The sequence below is a fragment of the Sorex araneus genome, chromosome 2 (assembly GCF_027595985.1).
Source record: "Sorex araneus isolate mSorAra2 chromosome 2, mSorAra2.pri, whole genome shotgun sequence".
NCBI classification, from domain to species: domain Eukaryota; kingdom Metazoa; phylum Chordata; class Mammalia; order Eulipotyphla; family Soricidae; genus Sorex; species Sorex araneus.
Genome location: NC_073303.1, coordinates 221,625,397 through 221,648,703, shown reverse-complemented (window position 1 = coordinate 221,648,703; position 23,307 = coordinate 221,625,397). Strand labels below are relative to the sequence as shown.

The following is a 23,307-nucleotide window of genomic DNA, read 5'->3' as shown; positions in this document are numbered from 1 at the left end:
GATTAACTTTTATTTTTACCAAGCAGCATGTGAAAATAAAATGAAAAAGTCTTGAGGATCTGCAATTTCATATTTTGTGACAAAATATATAAAACTCAAACAATTCAGTCTACATTTATTCTTACTTTCATTATGTCAATATTACTATGATTCCGATCCCATTATGATTTTATGCATGAGAAGCAAATCAGTCCCCACATATTCATGGCATTAACAACATTTTTATCTTAGATCATTCTGTACCTCAATTTCAGATAAATGTTGTGGATTTTCTTTCATCTCTTTCTCCTGGGGCTCAAAAGTGATTCTCAGCCAACAAGTACCATGGGTTTAAATCTAGGGACAAAAAATGTGCTCTTCAAACCTGTGATGCTGGAAATTACCTAAATAATCTGACAGTGTTGAGGAGCATCCAGGCTACACCTGACAATGCATGGATGATTATATAATTCTGGGGATCAAACAAGGTTCAAATGCAAGCCGCTTGCCTTAATCCCTGTACTACTACTCGACTCTATAAATATAATTATAGCTTAATAATTTTCATAAATTTAATCATTTTCAAATCATCTAGATGAAATAAAATAATAAATGCCATATTTAAATTTTCTTTATGCAAGACAAACTCCTGCGATAGGTTGTATCCCAATAATGAATTTCCATGAGTGGTTGAATACTATCCAAAGACATTTCTCTGAGAAACAAGCCACTAATGATAATGACAAAATAAACAGAATTTGAAACTTTCATAGTCTCCTTATCATTTTCCAGTAATGTGCTCACTATTCTCACAAATCATTTATAAAGATTCAATAGCATTGAGTGTTTTATCTGTTATATGGGACATATTCATTTTTAGTATATTTACAAAAATTGATATCCTCCTGTGAATTCATTCTATTTCTTATGTAATAGAAAGTCATCCCATTTCTTTTGATGTCCATGAAGCTACATAGTATTTAATCTCCCTTAATATATCTTTTAATATTTTACAATTTTTCATTATGTTTTAATTATTTCAAATTTCAAATTTAATTGTTAAAATTGACATTAGTGATTTAATGTTTTCATTTTATTCCTACTATACTTTGGCTCCCCTGTACATAATCTGATTTTAATAATAACTCCACACTGCTTTTTCAATAAAAACAAATAGGTACTTTTCCAAGTACCTATTTTTGAACCCAGTATCACAATCTCCCGTCTTCCATCTTATTTTTAATTAATTAAGACATATTTCAAATGGAGTCTATCCTAATCTTTCCCCTAACTTTATATGCATCTTTTCAGTGTTCTAAAAAGTCTTATTTTTTGTTGATATAAAGTATAGCTATTTCCCTCTGTTGTATTATCTTATGACCATTATGTTTTTCTTTGATATTATTATTTAATATGCTCTTCAGGTTATATCACTACTTGCAATTAAAATGCTATTTATAAGATGCTTTTAAAAAAACAGAGCTGCTTTAAATAAAGATATTGCAACAGCATATCCAATTAGATGCTCCGCATATACCTCACAATGTAAATGTTTAAAGGGAAATAGATGCTTCCACTTCAATCCAACTCATAATCCATTGGCAGAATTTTAAAAATTACTGGAGTGATAGCACAGTGGATAGAGCGTTTGCCTTGCATGCGGCCAACCCAGGTTTGATTCCTCCATCCCTCTTGGAAAGGCCAGAAAGCTACTGAGAGTATCCTGCCCGAATGGCAGAGCCTGGTAAGCTACCCATGGCATATTGGATATGCCAAAAACAGTAACAACAAGTCTCACAATGGAGACGTTACTGGTGCAAACTCGAACAAGTGATGAACAATGGGACTACAGTGCTACAATATTATTTCTAATAATTTAAAATTTTTTAATTTAATATTATTTTTCAGCTCACACTTATGTATGTAATAGTGTTACAATTATGCTTTATCTTTTATTTGTGGTTTTTTTTTTTGCGGGGTGAGGAGGAGGAAGTGGACTCCCTTCTGTACTCCAAAATATTTCTGGCTATGAGCTCAGGAAATGACCCCAGGCATGGCTCAAGGCATGATATGTTCTAAGGGTATTTGAACTTCAGTGGTCTTCCCCACCCAAGGAAAGTGCCTTATCTTCTAAATTGTGTATTTGGGTCAATGTACTAAAAATGAGACCAGGGTTTCCATTATTAAGATTCAGATATCTCCAAAAGAGTTCTCACTTCAGATGTGGAGAATTTTGCATATGGAGTAATTTCTATGAACAAGGAGTAGAGAAGGGTGTGTTCAAGGCAGCTGTTTCTCTTAATAATAAAGGGTCAGGAAATTCAATGGAAAAAAATTTCTATAAAGGACTTTCAAAAGGTTACCGAGTAAGTAGTCAGAATTATTTATTGACTACCTTTTCAGTTATTTGAGTCTATTAAAATTTAAATTAAAAAACCGAAGAGAGTAAATTGCACTCAATCATACAAAATAGCTTCTACACTATGAAACATTGTGTTACTATTACGAATGATATTCTGAAAAATGATATAAAGTGCTCATGCACCATACACTGGACAAAAGCTAACAACAGGTATATAGGGAACTCAGAAAACAACAGCAAAGAACAACAAACCCCCTTAAAAAAATAGATAAACACCTCTCTAAAGAATGAATACAGATAGACACATTAAAAAAAAACAACTCTGTATCTTAATTACCAATGAAGTAATAGGCAATTCATCAGTGAGATGCCACCTCAGAGTTCAAATGAGGGCTTATATCAAATAAATTTTAAACAAGTTTTTCCAGAAACCCTGATTTTTGTTGCAATGATTCAAAGTTGTACGTTGGTTGAATCTTAAAGGAAAACAATGTGGAGGGATTTCTCAAATAGAAAAACGAATCTACTATGTGATTCAGAAATTCTAGTCCTATTTATTTCTAGAACACTGATATCATAAGTAAAAAAGATATATGCTCATCTGTGCTAGTGTGCTGCGTTTACAATAACAATATCTGAAAACAACTCAAGAGCCCAACAGCAGATAGAGGAGGCAAGAGAGAGAGAGAGAAAGAGAGAGAGAGAGAGAGAGAGAGAGAGAGAGAGAGAGAGAGAGAGAGAGAGAGAATAGACCTGGGATTGATACCCAACACCTCATAGAATCCTGAGTTTTGCTAAGATTAATCCTTGATCATAGAGCTGAAGACAAACCAAAACAACACTGGGTGTAGTCCGCAAATCAAAACAAATAACAGGGGGCTAGAGCAATAGCACAGCAGGTAGAGCGTTTGCCTTGCACGCGGCCAACCCGGGTTTGATTCCCAGCATCCCATATGGTCCCCGGAGCACCACCAGGAGTAATTCCTGAGTGCATGAGCCAGGAGTAACCCTTGTGCATTGCCGGGTGTGACCCAAAAAGAAAAAAAAATAATAGAAGTGTGAATAAAGCACTTATGTTCATGAACACAATAAAATGTAATTTAATAAGTTATAAGGAAAGAGTACCATTTTTATTTTATTTAAAAATGGTTGAAATTAGAGTGTGCCAAACTTTAGCATTCTTTTATAATTTTAAATTACAGCCTATGTAGCACTGTAGCACTGTTGTCCCGTTGTTCATGGGTTTGCTCAAGCAGGCACCAGTACCATCTCCATTGTGAGACTTGTTGTTACTGTTTTTGGCGTGTTGAATACACAATGAGTATCTTGTCAGGTAATATGGACTGGAGTGATCGCACAGCAAGGAAGGGGATTTGCCTTGCACACGGCCGACCTGGGTTCAATTCCTCTGCCCCTCTTGGAGAGCCCGGCAAACTACCCAGAGTATCTCTCCACACGGCAGAGCCTGACAAGCTCCCCGTGGCATATTCGATATGCCAGAAACAGTAACAACAAGTCTTACAATGGAGACATTATTGGTGCCTGCTCGAGCAAATCGATGAGCAACGAGATGACAGTGATACAGTGATACAGTGATTATGATATAGAAAATGTAAAATTATGGTAGCAATGAATAACCATCTTTTGCTGCGATACTTGTTTGGGTATATTGGTGAATCTATCATCTGTAACATGTGTCCCATTATTGCTATTTTAATTGGAGTGAGTGTTTCTGGAGTTTGGAATTTGAGACACTAAAAAGAATTGCATCTGAAGATGGAGGCTAAACATTGGTAAAAGCAGTTAAAATTATCTATCATTAATAATCCATGCATACACAAAATAGGTCAGTCCTTCAAATCTATAGATACTGGTTACTTATAAACATATTATTAAAAAGAAAATTATTTGACAAGAAAACAAATGTTCAATCAAAGTGGGTTAAAGCAAACTCTCAAAATTATTTACTTGACTTGCTGCCTACTTTTAACTTTATAAAATTTTATTTGATTAAGACATAAAATTCAACCACTTTTCCATTTCATTTGTTCTTTGGAAACACAACAGGTCTATTGTGCTTTGCTTAGTTTTTGGTTTAGAATCACACCCCGAAATGCTCTATGGCCTATCCCAGAATGTTGTACTAGAAAGATCAGGATATTTCTGGAATCAAACCTGACATGAAGCGTGGGCCCAGAACTTTGACCTAATCTATCCCAGCCATAACATTGCCCTTCATACTCCTTTTAAATTCTAGTGTTTCATGAATAAAAACTAGAATCCTCTCATTTTCCTAATTTTTCTAATTTGTAGAATTTATTCACTGAGAACCTTTGTTAACTACAAGACAGAGTTATGATAAAGGACAAATTTGTTCTCCACATTTGCCAGCCTTACCTCCTAAACTCTCTTTTTTTAACTGTGCCAGATGAACTGACTTGTGACTTGATTGTGTAGATGCTCTCTTCTTGTTTGAGAGGCTAACTCTTCCCATAAAGTGATGCTACTCTGGGCCCTTCTTTTTCTCCACCGTACAAAGAACAGCAATCCACGAAATTCTTTAACAGGGCCTCCTTCTCTCTGGCCACTGGGAAACCTGAAAAAAGCTATTCAGTGGCCTCCAGTGTTCTCACTAGCCAAACATAGAGCAACACTTTGTATCATAAAGCTGCTTTTAGGGACTGGAGCAATAGCACAGCCGGTAGGGCATTTGCCTTGCACGTGTCCGACTCGGGTTCGATTCCTCCATCCCTCTCAGAGAGCCCAGCAAGCTACCAAGAATATCCCTCCCACACGGCAGAGCCTGGCAAGCTACCCATGGTGTATTGGATATGCCAAAAGCAGGAACAACAAATCTCATAATGGAGATGTTACAGGTGTCCACTCGAGCACATTGGTGAACAACGGGATGACAATGCAACAGACAGTGCAATAATATTAGTATAATACTAAGAACCTTAGGTGCATATTAATATTTGAAATGCACCTAGACATTGTGGAAGGTTGTTATCAACATTCAACATCCTCATGGAAGAAGACACACTTCTTCCATGAAGTGATACCATCAATTTGGGGACAGAGAAATATTTGAAAGGATTGAACACCAGATTGCCTGCAGGAGGTCTGGGGCAGAACCCTACACCATATTTCCCCCTAACACAAAGCCAGGAATAATCCCTGAGCATTATTGGCTATGATTCTAAAGATAAAAAAATAAGCAACAAAACCAAAAAATATTAATTGAATAGACAAACAAGAATTCACCTGTTTTATATATGGACACTGCAAAACCCTAATCTTTTGGAAACCCATACAAGATAAGTAAAATATTTATTGGCTTAATTTCTCAATATTATGAATTTGTTGAAATAATATCCAAAATTTTGCATAATATTCAGAAAGAGGAAAATTTTCTATTTTTAATGTCATAGGTATTGTTATTTCTATACCAATGATAATTATTTACACTATGAGTGCTGATAATGTTTTCATCTGAAATTGACTTCAAAGGTTCCAACTATATGTTCATCACTAAATAAAATGATATCTTTTCAGGAGACATACATCAGCTTTTTTTTGTTAATGAATACCCTTCCAATCATTCAAACCTTGAATAAATTATGTCCTCCACATATCTGAGTCTTCTGAATCTCAGACAAAAGTAAATTGCTCTCTTTTTCTATCCATGTGTCTTAAACTCTTGTATGATGCAATGGCAAGGCCAAATTATTGACCAACCTCTGAAAAAATGTCACAGGAAAATACGCACCAGTAAATAAATACAGGAGCAAAATTGCTGAAAATTCTAGAAATATGATACTAAGTAGAGTAAAAATGGGACAACAAAAACACACAAATAAAACTACTGGTGAATATTTACTAGCAACAGCCTGTGACATACACTTACCTCACAGTTAAACACACATGATCCTTTAAGAAATTGAGAAATTGTGGACAGTTTCCTTTGACAAGTAGTTTCTTTGCAGAAAAATGATCCTTTTGTAATCTCTCACCCTGAACAACACTTTAAAAAAGGAAAGAAAATATAGTTCTTAGCTTTTAAATTCCTGATGGTTCATAATTCTTCAACCAAGTTTCTCTATGCAGATCCCGGGGGTTTTTTGTTAGTTTTGTTTTGTTTTTACTTTTGTTAGATAACAATAAACTAGTATGGGTTCTCTTTTTTGCAAACAAATCGGTCACTAATAACTTACTATGTTTATTCTTTGCCTTATTCTTTCCTTTTTGATCCTGGGGTTTAAAGTAGAATAAATGTCTTTCCAATTATTTCGGGGCTAGCAAAGATCATAATTAGAATAAACAAAAGTAACAACTAGAACTGCTATCCTACCGTTTCCTTGTTGCCATCTCCTGTTTCATATCTTCACCTGACTCTGCAAATGCAGCAACCTAAACCTGCCTTAGAGACATATTCTTTGCAAAGATGATAGTTCTGTGCAGTGCCCCTGAGCAAGCAAAAATTACCTTCTTACAGGGCCATCATTTCCCCCTCATTTTTATTACCTCTCTTTTGAAGAAGACATTTTTATTTAAATGACTGGTTTCATGGATGGATTAAATATGTATGTTTTATTTATCTTCATAAAGGTTCATTTTTATTTATTTACATTTTTGGTTTTGGGACTATACCCAGCAATGCTCAGGGGTAACTCCTGACTCTGTACTCAAAAATTACTCCTGGCAGTGCTCTCAGCACAATATGGATGCCCAGAATCGAGTCCGAGTCAGCTACCTGCAAACAAAAGCCCTACCCATCTATTATCCTTATGGATAGTATGTATTGTATGTTTATTCTTTTAGAAAAATGATACATTATGAGGTTTTCATAGTACCCACAAAAGAATTAGATGTATATTTTTACATTCTTGACGTTTATTTCATGAGTGATTGCTTATAAATGAAAACATATTTCTTAACTATTATCATATATATGCAAAGAACTATTGAAGAATAATAGCTTATCTGTTAATATTTTTCATACTGAAAAACTGAATTGTGACTATATTCCAAAAAATTTAAAATCAACAGATACTTTTTGTTTGTTTTTTTTGCTTTTTGGGTCACACCTGGTGATGCACAGGGATAATTCCTGGCTCTGCACTCAGAAATTACCCCTGGCAGTGCTCAGGGGAACATATGGGATGCTGGGGATCGAACCCAGGTCGGCCACATTCAAGGCACATTGCCCTACCCACTGTGCTATTGCTCCAGCCCCTGACCAACAGATACTTTATCTCCTCAAAGGGAGAGTAGTTCACATTCATCTTATGCTACTTACTCTTCTGTTTATGTTTCATGGTTTCAGCAGTTTGCTTCTTACTCTGTCCAAGTGTGTTGGTTGAAATACATGCTTCATTAGTGGTCTAAAAAACTCAGGGAACTAGATTTACCTCTCCAAGAAATTTCTGGAGAATTCTTAGTTCTTCTATTTTCTCATTTTCATACATAAAGCATCTTATTAGAAACTCTTTGTTTAAACCTTGGAATCATTCTCCTTTGCACCCTATCAAAGAGAGTAAGTAAACCTATTTTTTTGTAGAACCCAAAACCTTCCACTGGGTTTTGGAAAAGCTCTGACTTTTCCAAGCAGGGGGTGACTTTGCTACAACCAAGTAATGATATCTGTGTTGCTCTGCTCTCTCTCAGTTGGTGCTCTGAAATCACCTGAGAACCTAAAGAACTCTAGTTACTGCGTCGTGCCACTAATTAAACTATTGAGTAAAGAAATCTCTTGGTGCAACTGAAATAGAGTGCATCAGGGACAGGTCTGTCCTTTGAGACAATAAGATGAGTAACAACATCAAAAACATTCAAGTTCCCCTGCTTGGAAAGAGAAAAATAAACTGCACAAGGCTAAATAAATTTCCTACTATACTTTGTAAGGGGCTGGAGCGATAGCACAGTGGATAGGGTGTTTGCCTTGCACTCGGCCAACCCAGGTTTGATTCCTCCATCCCTGTTGGAGAGCCCGGCAAGTTACCGAGAGTAATTTGCCTGCACGGAAGAGCCAGGCAAGCTACCCATGGCATATCCGATATGCCAAAAACAGTAACAAGTCTCAAAATGGAGATGTTACTGGTGCCTGCTCGAGCAAATCGATGAACAACAGGACGACAGTGCTACAGAGCTACTTTCTAAGAAGTATATTTTCATTTCAGTATATTTATTATTTTCACAACAATAATGATATTTTAATAATATTTTAAGATATTTTAATAATAATAATGTTGTGCTTTCTTTAATCTCCTATAAATGCTTCTAACATATTTGTTACACCTGCAAATACATGCTGAGAAAAATTTCTTTGTGGATGACTTTTATGAATTTATATATTTGAGATCAGACATTAATCTCTATTTTTAGATATAAGAAAAATATGTCAGGCACATATTCACCACCATTTTTAATTAAATGTTAGTAATACATGGGGGAAACACGAGCACAAAAATGTATAAAACTGTAACTGTACCCTCACATTGATTCACTAATTAAAAATAAATAATTTATTTTAAAAAATAAATGTTAGTAATACGATTAAAATAATGTGTAGTTTGTATTTTGATGTACAAAATCACTGCACAGCACACCTAATTATAATTCATTCTAGGTCTTTGGATACCTGTAGAATGACTGAAGTATGGTAAGGATGACTGAAATGTGGTTCAGCCAGTTATCATATTTTAATTATAACAACATAGTATACTTACACACGTATATACACATACACACACATATATATATATGTATGTATAAATTCCACATATATGCTCAATAGAATTTTAGTTGGCTACAAAAATTAACAAAATCATACAATTTGCTGCTGCTTGGATGAAGCTGGATGGTCATAATGCTCGTGAAGTTTGTCAGAAAGGAAACAGAGGGAGAGTTACAGAATAATCTCTCTCATATGTTGAATATAAAGAAACATAGTATGGGAATAATAAATGGGCAAAACCAACAGAATCTTACAACTAGACTATAGGACTGAGCTTACAAAGGATTAATGATGGGGACAGTTGGAGGGTAGGATCTCTGAGGCAATGGTAGAGGGAAGCCGATGCTTTTCTAGAGACTCTGGTGTTGAAAGGTTGTATGCATTAAACCTTATAATTAAAAGCATTGTAAATCACAATGCTTCAAATAAAAAGTGAAATAAGAAGTCAAATAAATTTTGATATGCTTTACTATCTGTAAATGTATACCTTGCATATATATATGTATATATATATATATATCTCACTTGTATCACTTGTCACCCCGTTGATCTTCCATTTGCTCAAGTGGGCACCAGTAATGTCTCCATTTGTCCCTGTTGCATGCTAGTGTAGCCCAGTGGCATTTGTTCGCTACAGGAACACGAAGAGCCTCAAACTGTGTTCGGGGTTTTGACGAAGAAGTCTGACCATCTTGACATGATGAACTCAGACAGTCTGTTACCCTGTTCATTCCATTCTAGGCCATGGGTCCCAATGTAGAGTTCTTCGGGCGACCTTTTCGGTCCCATCTTGGCATTGAAATCACCGACAATGATCTTGTCAAAGGTGTGGTGTCTTTATAGAACTTCTCCAGCTTCATGTAGAATTTCTCAATTTCTTCTTCATTGTAGTCGGATATTAGTGCATCGACGACGAAGATAGAAACTGCCAGCAGTGAGCCCCATCTATTCAAGTGTAATCATCAGATTCCGGTTGTTAGGCATTCAAATGAATTAATGTTCATGGCCAAGTTCTTGTTGACAAGGACACCGACACCACTGACACCTCTATTGTCGCATTTTCCGAGGAACAGTTCTTCTCCAATATATATATTAAAGTTTATATATTAAAGTTCACATTAAAGTTTCCTGGGCAAAAGCTGCCATGGGTTTAAAAAATGTATAAAGGTATGGCTTAATATGTTGTATAGGTATCAAAAGTAATACCCAGAGTAAAGTAGATTTAAAAGGGTTATTGGAAACTGAATCCTCCATGATTGGATCAGACAGTAACTAACTGGTAGTAACTGAGCTTCTGTGAACTGAAAAAACCAGTAGTTGACATAAATAGTTCTTCATTTGGTTACATTTTTAGCTCCACTTTTCTCCTACTCTCCTACTACATATTCTGGCAATCATCAACATACAAAAAAATGTCATTACATTTAATGTCAATTCACACAGTATTATCTACCTTTATTCCTCACATATTCACATTGTATTTGACTTTTTCCCACGAGTGTCCTGGTCAACCAGTTATGGATTTCATAATGTCTCTGAATAAATAAACTTTTTAGTTTGTTCTTGTTTGGGGGAACACCAACATCCAGCAACGCTCAGGGCTCTGCATTCAGGGATCATTTCTGGTGGTGTTTGGGAGACCATATGTGATGTCATATAATACGGGTCAGCACTGTGCAAGGCAAACACTCTACCTGCTATACTATTGCTTGGGCCACTAAATATCCATCTTTCCAGGGATCTGGGAGGGGCTTGTGGGTCCAGGGTCCCTGCACAGAATGGAGACAGAGCAGACTTGGGCAGGCTGCAGGTGCCACCCTTGACATATCTAAATGACAAAAATAGGCTAGTTTTCTGGTTCATGGCAGTGAGGTGTATAGGGTTCCAGCATCACTTATCATTAGGGAAGTCCAAATCAAGATGACAATGAGATACCATCTCATACCAGTGAGAGTGGCACATATCAAAAATTGTAGGAACAATTTGTATTAGCAAGGATGTGGTAAGAAAGTAACTTGTCCACTGCTGGTGGTAATGTTGTCTTCTATGACCCTGTTGGAAACAGTATGGAGAGTTCTCAATAAACTTAGAACCGAACTGCCATATAATCTAGCAATTCCACCTTTGGACATCTATACCAAATATATAGACACATTTTCTCAGAAGAACATATGCATAGTAGTATTCACTGATGCACTAAACTAAAATATGGAATCAACCTAGGCATTCAATGACAGCTCAATGGATTATGAAGATGTGGTATATATACACAATGGAATACTATGCAGCTGCAAGAAATGATGAAATCATGCAATTTGTTGCAACAAGGTTGGAACCAGAAGATATCAGGACAAGAAAGACCAACACAGAAAGATCACACTTATCTGTGGAATATAAATACCGGATGAGGAAACCTATTGTAGTCAAAGGGGAATTCTTAGATAATCCTTGACACCAGTGTTTAGAGAGAAGACATGTCACTGAATCATGTTAATCACATGTATCAATGTGTGATATATCTTAGAAACAAAACAGAAGTGACAAAAATAATTAAAAATGTAAGTTAATCTTCTATAGTTATATAATTCACAATTTATGTACAGTTGATTCTCATTATTTTAAATCAAAAATAGGAAGTCATAACTAACAAATGGTAGTCAAATTTACTACTATAATCTCTATCTCTGTCCCAGAACAAATATTTTAATATTTTTGGAATGATAGACATTTATTCTTAAATGTGATATAAAAAATAACTGAATAAGAAATGCAATGTTTTAAAGTGGCAGTGGGGAGGCCAGATCAAACTTCGCCCCAGAGCAGCACTGTAGCACTGTCATCCCATTGTTCATCGATTTGCTTGAGCGGGCACCAGTAACATCTCCGTTGTGAGGTTTGTTGTTACTGTTTATGGCATATCGAATATGCCACGGGTAGCTTGCCAGGCTCTGGCATGCTGGCAGGAGACTCTCAGTAGATTGCCAGGCTCTCTGAAAGGCATGGAGGAATTGAACCCAGGTTGGCCGCGTGCAAGGAAAATACCCTACCTATTGTGCAATTTTTAGTGATTGTACAACTTTGCTCATTGCAGCACTAAGTACAATAGCCAGGATATGAAAACACATAAGATTGAATAAAGAAAACATGCTGTATGTATACTCAACAAAATTACTGCACAAGAAAAGATGAAACTTTGCAGTTTGCTGCAACTTGGATGGAAATTGGAGGGCAGCATATTAAGTAAAATAGCTCAAAAGGAGAGAAAAATTCCAATTTTAGCGAAAGCACAGCGGTTGGGCTTTCGCCTTTTACTCGGCCGACCCGAGTTCGATTCCTCTGCCCCTCTTGGAGAGCCCGGCAAGTTACCGAGAGTATCGAGCTCACGGGGAAGCCTGGCAAGCTACACGGGTGTATTGGATATGCCAAAAACAGTAACAATAAGTCTCTCAGTGAGAGACATTACTGGTGCCTGCTCGAACAAATCGATGAGCAACGGGATGACAGTGACAGTGACAAAAAACTAAAACAAAGAAATAGACAGTACCAAAAGAAGACAAACACTAGACCTTGACCTTGACCTTGATTGAAAAATTGAGATTACTAAGGAGTGAGGAAAGATCAGGAAGAAATAGCTAAACTGAAGTCGTGTTAATGACCAAGGTGAAAGGTCTGAGGAACTTCGGTGGTGATGAAGGTGCAGCCACCTTATAAAAAACTTGAAAGTTAACTCTAGCAATCATGTTACCTAAAGTATAATGAAAAGAAAATAAATGTTTTCCCTTCTGTGCACCCTCCAATTCACTTTCAGTTCATGATCTTGAGTAAAATCCAGCACTAATGCCAATTAGTGTCCACTTAAAACCATCAGTTGACCCATTATTTAACATGCTTTAACCATTTGACTGTTTCATTGATCAGGATCATGTGAGTTTATAAAGAGTCAGCTATATGGTTCTAGACCAAGTGCATCTGTTAATTTAAATGTTCTCATTTTAGCTTAGTTTACCTGGGTGAGTGAGTATACTGCACTGATATTTACAAGTTTGAGAATTTGTTTCTCATACTAAAAATTCCCAGGGATTGTAGGTAACAATTGTATTCATCTAATTATCTCCAATTATTTACTGTGAGGTAGAATTGGTGGTTGGAATCTACAACCGCATAAATATAAAAAGAAACTGTTCTTGGGTAAAGAAAATGCCAGGTACACTTCACAATTTAATTGTGTGGATAGTATACCCATCTATCAACATAAAGGCCATTATAAGATAAAGTTCACCCACAGGCTGGGGATGTGAAGCAAGCTGTAAAGTCCACTACCTCAAAAGTGTGTATCCCGGTGCTTCAAATATGACACCATGCAGCTTCCGAACACTGCTGTAACCCACAATTTCAGGAACAACTTCAAAACCGAAAGAAGACTGATGTTACAATTGTAAATTCATAACAAAATATTCCAGCCTTGCCCAAATGACATTATGACATAAAATGTGGATTTTCAATTATATTCACAAAAATCAACTGTATAAATCAGAACTTAACTTTAATCATTAATAAAAAATTACTAGTACATTTTTATATGAGCAATGGGATGACAGAGACAGTGATACACTGATACATTTTTATAGAACATTTTTTTACAGATTATTCTAAAGAACTGTATTCATTTTATCACTCCTGTATTATTTAGGTCTTTCTTTTCAAAGTTTATCACTACATTTTTTTTTCTGTTAGTCACTGTCAATATTTGGGTCCACATAATTCCTCTAAGACCTTACTGGCACCCGCTCGAGCAAATCGATGAACAATGGGATAACAGTGATACAGTGATTTATAAAATAATGGCAAAGGAGCTAAATATATGCAATGGAATATGGAAAGATTCTTAAACAAATACTAATGAGAAAAAATGGACAGTCACATATAAATAAACTAAATTAGAACTATACATCACACAAATTTCCAAAGGTTAAATCAAAGTGTCTTAAAGACCTTGAGAAATATCAAGAATCCATAAAATATATCAACAAATCATAGGCAAAATTCTCCAGGTAAATCAACCTGCAAGACATTTTCAACAACATGATTCCAGAGGCAAAGGCACCAGAGACAACAACAAAAAAACAAATGAGATACATTATTTAAAAAAATTCTTATTTTGAAAGTAGATAATTCAAAACAAGAATACAATAGTGAGTTTTAAGTGGATTAGAGTCCTCCAGAAATTAATCTATGTCTTAGGAAGTGTTGTGTTTAGGCAGAACAAAGAATATTGCTATAGTTATTAAAATAAAATGAAATTAAAAAAGAATATTGCTGCAATCCCATTCACAATCGTGCTCCAGAAAATCAAGTACCTTGGAATCAGCTTAACCAAGGAAGTAAAAGACCTCTACAAAGAAAACTATAAAACGCTACTCCATGAAATCAAAGAGGACATGAGGAAATGGAAACATATACTCTGCTCGTGGAGAGGGAGAATCAATGTTGTCAAAATGGCAATACTCCCCAAAGCATTATACAGATTCAACGCGATCCCTATAAGGATACCCATGACATTCTTCAAAGAAATGGATCAAGCAATCCTAAAATTCATATGGAACAACAAACATCCACGGATAGCTAAAACAATTCTTGGGAAAAAGACGATGGGAGGCATCACCCTCCCCAACCTCAAACTTTACTACAAAGCAGTAACAATTAAAACAGAATGGTACTGGAACAAAGGCAGAGCCGTAGACCAATGGAACAGGGTGGAATATCCCTACACACAACCCCAAATGTATGATCATCTAATCTTTGATAAGGGAGCAAGAGATGTGAAGTGGAGCAAGGAAAGCCTCTTTAGCAAATGGTGCTGGTACAATTGGACAACCACATGCAAAAAAATGGGCTTAGACCTTGACCTGACACCATGCACAAAAGTCAGATCAAAATGGATTAAAGACCTCAACATCAGACCACAAACCATAAGGTACATTGAAGACAAGGTCGGCAAAACCCTACACGATATTGAAGATAAAGGTATCTTCAAAGATGACACGAAACTAAGCAATCTAGTAAAAACAGAGATCAACAAATGGGACTACATTAAACTAAAAAGCTTCTGCACCGCAAAAGATACAGTGACCAGAATCCAAAGACTATCCACAGAATGGGAAAGGATATTTACACAATACCCATCAGATAAGGGGTTGATATCAATGGTATATAAAGCACTGGTTGAACTCTACAAGAAGAAAACATCCAACCCCATCAAAAAATGGGGTAATGAACAGAAACTTTACCAAGGAAGAAATACGAATGGCCAAAAGACACATGAAAAAGTGCTCTACATCACTAATCATCAGAGAGATGAAGATCAAAACAACCACGAAATACCACCTCACACCACAGAGACAAGCACACATCCAAAAGAACAAAGCAACCGCTGTTGGAGAGGATGTGGGGAGAAAGGGACCCTTCTACACTGCTGGTGGGAATGTCGACTGGTTCAGCCCTTTTGGAAAACAATATGGACGATTCTCAAAAAATTAGAAATTGAGCTCCCATTTGACCCAGCAATACCACTGCTGGGAATATATCCCAGAGAGGCAAAAAAGTATAGTCGAAATGACATCTGCACTTATATGTTCATCGCAGCACTGTTTACAATAGCCAGAATTTGGAAAAAAACCCGAATGCCCTAGAATGGATGACTGGTTGAGGAAACTTTGGTACATCTATACAATTGGAATACTATGCAGCTGTTAGAAAAAAGGAGATCATGAATTTTGTATATAAGTGGATCGGCATGGAAAGTTTCATGCTGAGTGAAATGAGTCAGAAAGAGAGAGACAGAAATAGAAAGATTGCACTCATCTGTGGTATATGGAATAACAGAGTGGGAGATTAACACCCAAGAATTGTAGAAATAAGTACCAGGAGGTTGGCTCCATCATTTGGAGGCTGGCCTCACATTCTGGGGAAAGGGCAACTCAGAGAAGGGATCACCAACTATAATGTAGTCGAAGGCCATTCGGGGGAAGGGTGTTGCAGGCTGAATGAGGGCTAGAGACTGAGCACAGTGGCCACTCAACACCTTTGTTGCAAACCACAACAGCTAATTAGAGAGAGAGAACAGAAGGGAATGCCCTGCCACAGTGGCAGGGTGGGGTGGGGGGAGATGGGTCTGGGGAGGGTGGGAGGGATGCTGGGTTTACTGGTGGTGGAGAATGGGCACTGGTGAAGGGATGGGTTCTCGAACCTTGTATGAGGGAAACATGAGCACAAAATTGTATAAATCTGTAACTGTACCCTCACGGTGATTCACTAATTAAAAATTAAAAAAAATAATTAAAATTAAAAAAAATAAAAGAATATTGCTATCATATGCTTTTCCTTTCTTTTCAAATATATAAAATGACCATGTAATTATATACATGCTTACATTATTATGCAACATAAATTTTCATAACATGTATTTTAATGTGAAATGGACATTAGAAACAATTATAGATGAAATAAACTATTTTGGTCATTAAAAAATCTTGTATGTATAACTGAAAGTGTAGTGGAAGATTGAATTGAGATTGTGTTTTTTCCTCTAATTAGTAAGACAGGAATTTGACTACTTTCTGATACTGTTGTTTTATTTTATTGTCTCAAAGGACAGAGTTCTTGTTTTGGCTGCTTTGCTAAAGTTCATTATGCAAAAGTTTAATTAGGGATATGAGAACCCAGGAGACCAGTATTCAATACTGGATTTGCTTAGGTAATCCCAAAGTTCCTCCAGAAGATTAAGCAGAAACATAAATACCATTATTTTTGTTGTAGAAAGTCAACTTCATGCTGAGAAATATCAGAACTCTCCACAGAAAATAAAGTAAAAAGCCATTTGTTCACTATTACATTAGGTTTTCCTCTTTTCATGTTGGGGAATAAGGAAAAAATGGCTCTAAAATATATAATTAGGAAGGCTTTAAAAAGTGGCCTTTTATAATTTGAAAATGGGAAAGCTGGAGATTTCAACACCCCTCAGAAGATGCCTGGAGAGGTAAATATAGTTTAATGATCCTGTTGGATCACTACAGATCTCTTAACAGAATAAACACAATCAGGAATTTCCAAATAAAAATATGAAAAAATGATCAAAACAGTAAGTATCTTAGATAAATATGACACTCTCTCCCTTATGAGAGAGGAAAGTATTTGTTACTAATGCCTAATACCATGATCCATAAACAGAAATAAATTTATCCGCTGAAAAACATATATACTAATTAAAATGAAACATAAGCAAAATGAGACTCTTACAGAAAGGAATACAATTATAAATTTATTTATCCATTATATTTTTTGAAATGCTGTCATAAATATACAAAAATATAATTACCTATGGCATAGGAATTGTGCTTATTAAAACAGGTGTGCCTATTATTGATATTCTTGGGGTTGGAAAATTTTTAAATTAGGTTCATCTTAAACATAAATATACATATACAATTCTTGATAAAATATTTCCATTTTATTTGTTTGTTTGTATTGGGTACCATACCAGGTGAGGGTCGTAGTTTACTCCTGGCTGTGCACCAGGAATTACTCCTGGTGGACTCAGAACCATATGGAATGTGAAGGATGAAATCCCAGTTGGCCATGTGCAAGGCATGGCTGTACCATCACTCTGGTCCCATACCCTAAATTTAAATCTACAGAGGTATCTTACTCTGTTCTTCAGGATGTCAAAAGCTTTTAGGACTCTGAGAAACCTAAAACAATATTTTTGACATGTATAATTCATCACTCTTATGAGAATTACACAATATAAAATAAAGAAATTAAGCACAAGCACTTGTGAAGCAGAAGATGAAACATTTTACATGCCATCAAAGTGAAAATAAAAGCATTGAAACAAAGCCTTAACATAAGTAAAAGAACAATTAAATGAGAAGTCTGTTTAAAACTATGTATATGTGCATATATATATCTTGTTTAAGAGATAATTTAGAGTGATAAAATTTACTTGAATAATGTTTGAACTTAATTAAAAATCTAGTGACAGTGCAAGTCATAATAAGTACAAAATCTGATAGTAACTTTCAAAGCAATTATCAAATGCTTGATGGTGTTTTGCAAAGGAGTGGGATTGAATTGCTGGAGGAAAAGATTACTCTTAGGAGGGGTAAGATGAGAAGGTTATAACATTAATGACTAGTGATAGGAATTTAAAACGTAAAGAATGAAATTCCACATAGGTGTAAGGGATAATATGAGTCAAAGTTCTTGACTTCTATTCACTGGACTCTAACTCAGTTCCCCATCATCAAATAATCTCCTGAATGTCACCAGCAGACAATTCTGGGTCAGGAATAACTCCGAGTACTGCCTGTTGTAGGACAAAATTCCATACAGAGTATCATTCTTAGGAATATTAAGCTCAATTCTTCTTTCAAGGACAAAATCACAGTCAACAATTTAAAAAAATAACTTTAACATATAAAAGGTATACTTGATAATTTGTAATATCTTGATAATTTTTACATGCTAGATAAAATATCATTTATCAAATCATATATCAGTTTGGAAAAAGGAATATGATGAAAGAATAATGGGATAAAAAATCTCCTGGATATTGTTGGATAATGTTTTGTTATTGTTCTTTGCTTTTTTCCCAGGAAAAAATAAACACACTGACTGTAAGGAATAAAGAGAATTCATGTTGCTAATTATCTCATTATATCTTATATATAAAGTTTATTTTAGATAAAGAATGTTTTAGTATAATTTTAAAAATATATAATAATATAAATATTTATAAATAAAGCTATATTTTAAATAAAATGCAAATATTGATGTAGAAAGAATGAACTAAAAATGATGAGAACTTTTACAGTGACACAAATGTTGAAAGGTTTGAGTTTTATATATATACATAAATTTTATATATATATAAACATATATATATATATATATATATATAAAACATTCAAATGACTTTTCAATAGCTAGAATATTGTTCCTGGAGAAGGGAAAACAAATGTAGACTAGTTTATTTGACTTTTATATGTTTTACTTTGGATCAAAATGTAAATGTCTACCTCCTTGTTTAATACTTTTTTTTTGGTAGAATCCAAAAGAAAAACATGAGAAACCGCACAGCAGTAACAACTTTCATCTTGCTGGGACTGACAGATGATCCAGAACTGCAAATCTTACTTTTTATCTTTCTCTTTATCACCTACATGCTGAGTGTAACAGGGAACCTAATAATTATTGCCCTCACATTGGTGGACTCACATCTTAAGACACCTATGTACTTTTTCCTTAGGAATTTTTCCTTCTTAGAAGTGTCATTTACGAGTGTCTGTATTCCTAAATTCCTACACAGTTTATCAACTGGAGATAACACCATTACTTACAATGCCTGTGCGACTCAACTATTTTTTGTTTTTCTCTTTGGAGCGACAGAATTTTTTCTCCTGGCAGCCATGTCCTATGATCGCTACGTGGCTATCTGTAAACCTCTTCACTACATGACCATCATGAACAATAGGGTATGCACCATATTAGTTTCTACCTGTTGGGTGTCTGGCTTACTGGTCATTCTCCCGCCTCTCAGCATGGGCCTTGAACTTGAATTCTGTGACTCCAACGTCATTGATCATTTTAGTTGTGATGCAAGCCCTGTCCTAAAGATCTCGTGTTCAGATACATGGCTCATAGAGCAAATGGTTATCATTGTGGCTATTTTTGCACTCATTATCACTCTAGTGTGTGTAATTCTCTCCTATGCATGTATTATCAGGACAATTCTAAAATTTCCGTCTGTCCAACAAAGGAAAAAGGCCTTTTCTACCTGCTCCTCACACATGATTGTGGTTTCCATCAGTTACGGAAGCTGCATCTTCATGTATATCAAACCCTCTGCAAAGGAAGAGGTTGCCATAAATAAAGGAGTGTCGTTGCTCACTAGTTCTGTTGCACCTTTGTTGAACCCTTTCATTTATACCTTAAGGAATAAGCAAGTGAAACAAGCTTTCAATGACTTGATAAAAAAAATCAAATTTTTCTCAAGTGACTCAAAATTTGGATGAATAAGAGCATACTAAAATATGTTCTCCACTACTCAAGTGGATCTAGATCATATCTTGATGCTTTGTTCCTCTAATTTTGTAATTTTTAGACACATAAAGTCATTTTATACAACAATCTCTTCTCACTTATATCATATTTCATTTTGTTTTAAACCAAAATCATGAAGAGATTTTTCTTCTTTTAACTATAAAACATATTTCAAGATAATTTGACATGTATTCAATTAATTCTGTTTTTTAAATGATCTAGAAAAAGATTTAAAATAATTTTATTTATGAATTCATTCATTGAATACAAGATAATTATGTGGTCTAGAAACATCACTGTTATCCCATTGCTGAATGATTTGCTCGAGTGGGCACCAGTAACATCTTCATTGTGAGACCTGTTATTACTGTTTTTGGCATATCGAATACACCACGGGTAGCTTGCCAGGCTCTGCCATGTGGGTGAAATACTCTCAGTAGCTTGCCAGGCTCTCTGAGAGGGGCAGAGGAATCGAACTCGGGTCGGCTGCGTGCAAGGCAAACACCCTACCCGCTGTGCTATAGTACTACTATGTATACGGTGACTGATTACTTTGAATGCAGCAGACCCAGTTTCAAATTCTGGTATCCAATATGATCCCCTTATCACCTCCAGGAGTGATCCTGGAACAGTATCAGGTGTAGACCCAGAGTACACTGGTTTGACCCTCCAAAATAAAATAAAAGTTCCGTTATGTAGTATTAATAGTAATCCATTCCTTAAATGTTAAAATTAAAATTTATAGGTTCTGTATAAATTTTAAAGAGAAAATTGTAATAGATAAAGAAATAATTGAAACCAAGCAAGGTATTTCAGATTCATTGTGAAAATTATGGACATGAGAGATAGTATAGCAGGTAGGGCATTTACTTACTGAGTGTAACAAAGAACCTGATTATTGTGACCCTCACATTGGTGGCCTTACATCTTAAGACTCCTATTTACTTTTTCTCAGAAACAATTCATTCTTAGAAGTCTCATTTACAACTGCTTGCATTCCTAGATTTCTGTACAGCATGTCAACTGGGGATAATGCCATTACTTACAATGTTTGTATCATTCAATTATTTTTTGTTATTCTCTTTGGAACAATAGAATTTTTTCTCCTGGCCGCCATGTCCTATGATTTCTATGTTGCTATCTGTAAGCCCTTTCATCACATGACCATCATGAGCCATCGGGTATGCTCCATTTAATCCTTTCCTGATGGGTTTCAGGCTTGCTGGTCATTTTTCCACCTCTCAGCAAGGGCCTTGAGCTTGAATTCTGTGACTCCAATATTGTTGATCATTTTAGCTGTCATGCAAACCCCCTCCTAAAGATCTTGTGTATGATACATGGCTAATAGAACAAAAGGTTATCATTATGGTTGTGATTGCCTTCATTATCACACTACTGAGTGTAATTATTTCCTATGCATACATTATTTTGTCAGGACAGTTATGAGATTTCCTTCTGTTCAACAAAGAAAAATAGCCTTTTCTACTTACTTATCTCATATGATTGTAGTTTCTATTGTCTATGTAAGTTGTATCTTCATTTATGTAAAGTTCACTGCAAAGGAAGGTGTGGCAATAAATAATGTAGTTTCAGTTCTGAATAGTTCTGTTGCACCTTTGTTAAATACATTCATTTATACACTAATGAGTAAGTAAATGAGGCAAGTTTTTAATGTCTTTGTAAAGAGAATCTCTTCTCTTTCAAATGAATAAAATCCTTCATTATTCAGAGTGAAATAAAAAGTTTTCCAAATATATGATTATATCTTATCAAATTTAAATGCTTTATATCATTTCTTCAATCATGTATGTACATTTAATTTGCATCCTAACCTCACCTTTTCAAAAAAATTTTCACTTTAATCAACCTCATACTTGGTGTATTTTCTCATTGTAAAACTATAATATAGATTTCAAAACTAAAAATAATTTCAAAGAAATCAATCATGTAGGGGCTGGAGCCATGGCACAGCGGGTAGGGCGTTTGCCTTGCACGCGGCCGACCCGGGTTCTAATCCCAGCATCCCATATGGTCCCCTGAGCACCGCCAGGGGTAATTCCTAAGTGAAGAGCCAGGAGTAACCCCTGTGCATTGCGGGGTGTGATCCCTCAAAAAAAGAGAAATCAATCATGTATTTATTGCTAAGTGTGAGATTTAAACTTGCAAAGCTTTCAGTAGAATACAAAGTAAAGTGGGTCTAGAGAGAGACACGTAACATTAGCTAAATGCAAATTTCTTTTTCTACGTTCTTCCCTTAAAGATCAATAAAGTATCCATACACTATAATAGCCTCTTTTATGTAATTAGAAGAAATGGGATATTGCTAGAAACCAACAATTTTCTTAGTTTTAAATTATATGTCCAAACATAAAGTCAGGAGATTAAAATGGTAGCTACAATATTTCCCTCATAGCAGAAAACTCTATAACACGTTAGGGAAAAGAAATGTATCTCACACTGTATGAAACATTACTTTGATATGTATCAAAGACCTATAGATTTGACCGGAATACATAACACAGGTTGGAGCAACATAGGCAGAACTCCCTAGGTGTTGGGGATGGACTGAGCTGTCAGGGAGAGCCCACGTAGACTGAACTACAGACAGGAACACTTTCCCCCTTCAAGCTGCCTTCAGAAAATAATTTCAGTATATTGAAAGGGGCAGTTTTCCTTCTCTCACAGAAGCCTGGCTGGTCTTTGACAGGCAGATCTCTGGGGTTAGCCAGGCCTGACCTTTGAGATTGCAAAATGCAGGCTCTGGCCCAGCCTAGTCTTTGGGATGTAAATCCAGGTGCCTGTAGTCCAAGAAAGGTTTCAGTTTTGGTTTTGTATCTTTTCTGTGTCAGTTCTGTATCTCCCCCCCACACACACACACCCGAGGCTACAGGCCTACAGGTACAAGGAAACAATATGTTTCTGCTGTCTCAATGTTCTTCCTGTAACTTCTTTTGATGCCTTTGGTGACTTCACTGTATTGCACCTTTAGAGTACCATGATCAATAAAAGGAGACTATCGGGCTCTCTACCTTTGTCTAAGAGTCAGAGAGAACCTAGATTCTCCATGAAACACATTTCTTTCGCGTTCCTTGTCTCAGTGCCACACGAATATTCACGCAACACCAAGGAT

General features: G+C 35.7%; 1 protein-coding gene across 1 annotated transcript; it reads left to right on the top strand.

Moving 5' to 3' along the window:
• The first annotated feature begins 19,198 nt into the window (after window positions 1-19,198).
• Window positions 19,199-20,149, top strand: LOC101553654 (olfactory receptor 6C2-like). Its single transcript, XM_004601864.2, has one exon. The coding sequence runs from the start codon at window positions 19,199-19,201 to the stop codon at window positions 20,147-20,149; it is 951 nt and encodes a 316-aa protein (XP_004601921.2).
• The last annotated feature ends 3,158 nt before the right edge of the window (window positions 20,150-23,307 follow it).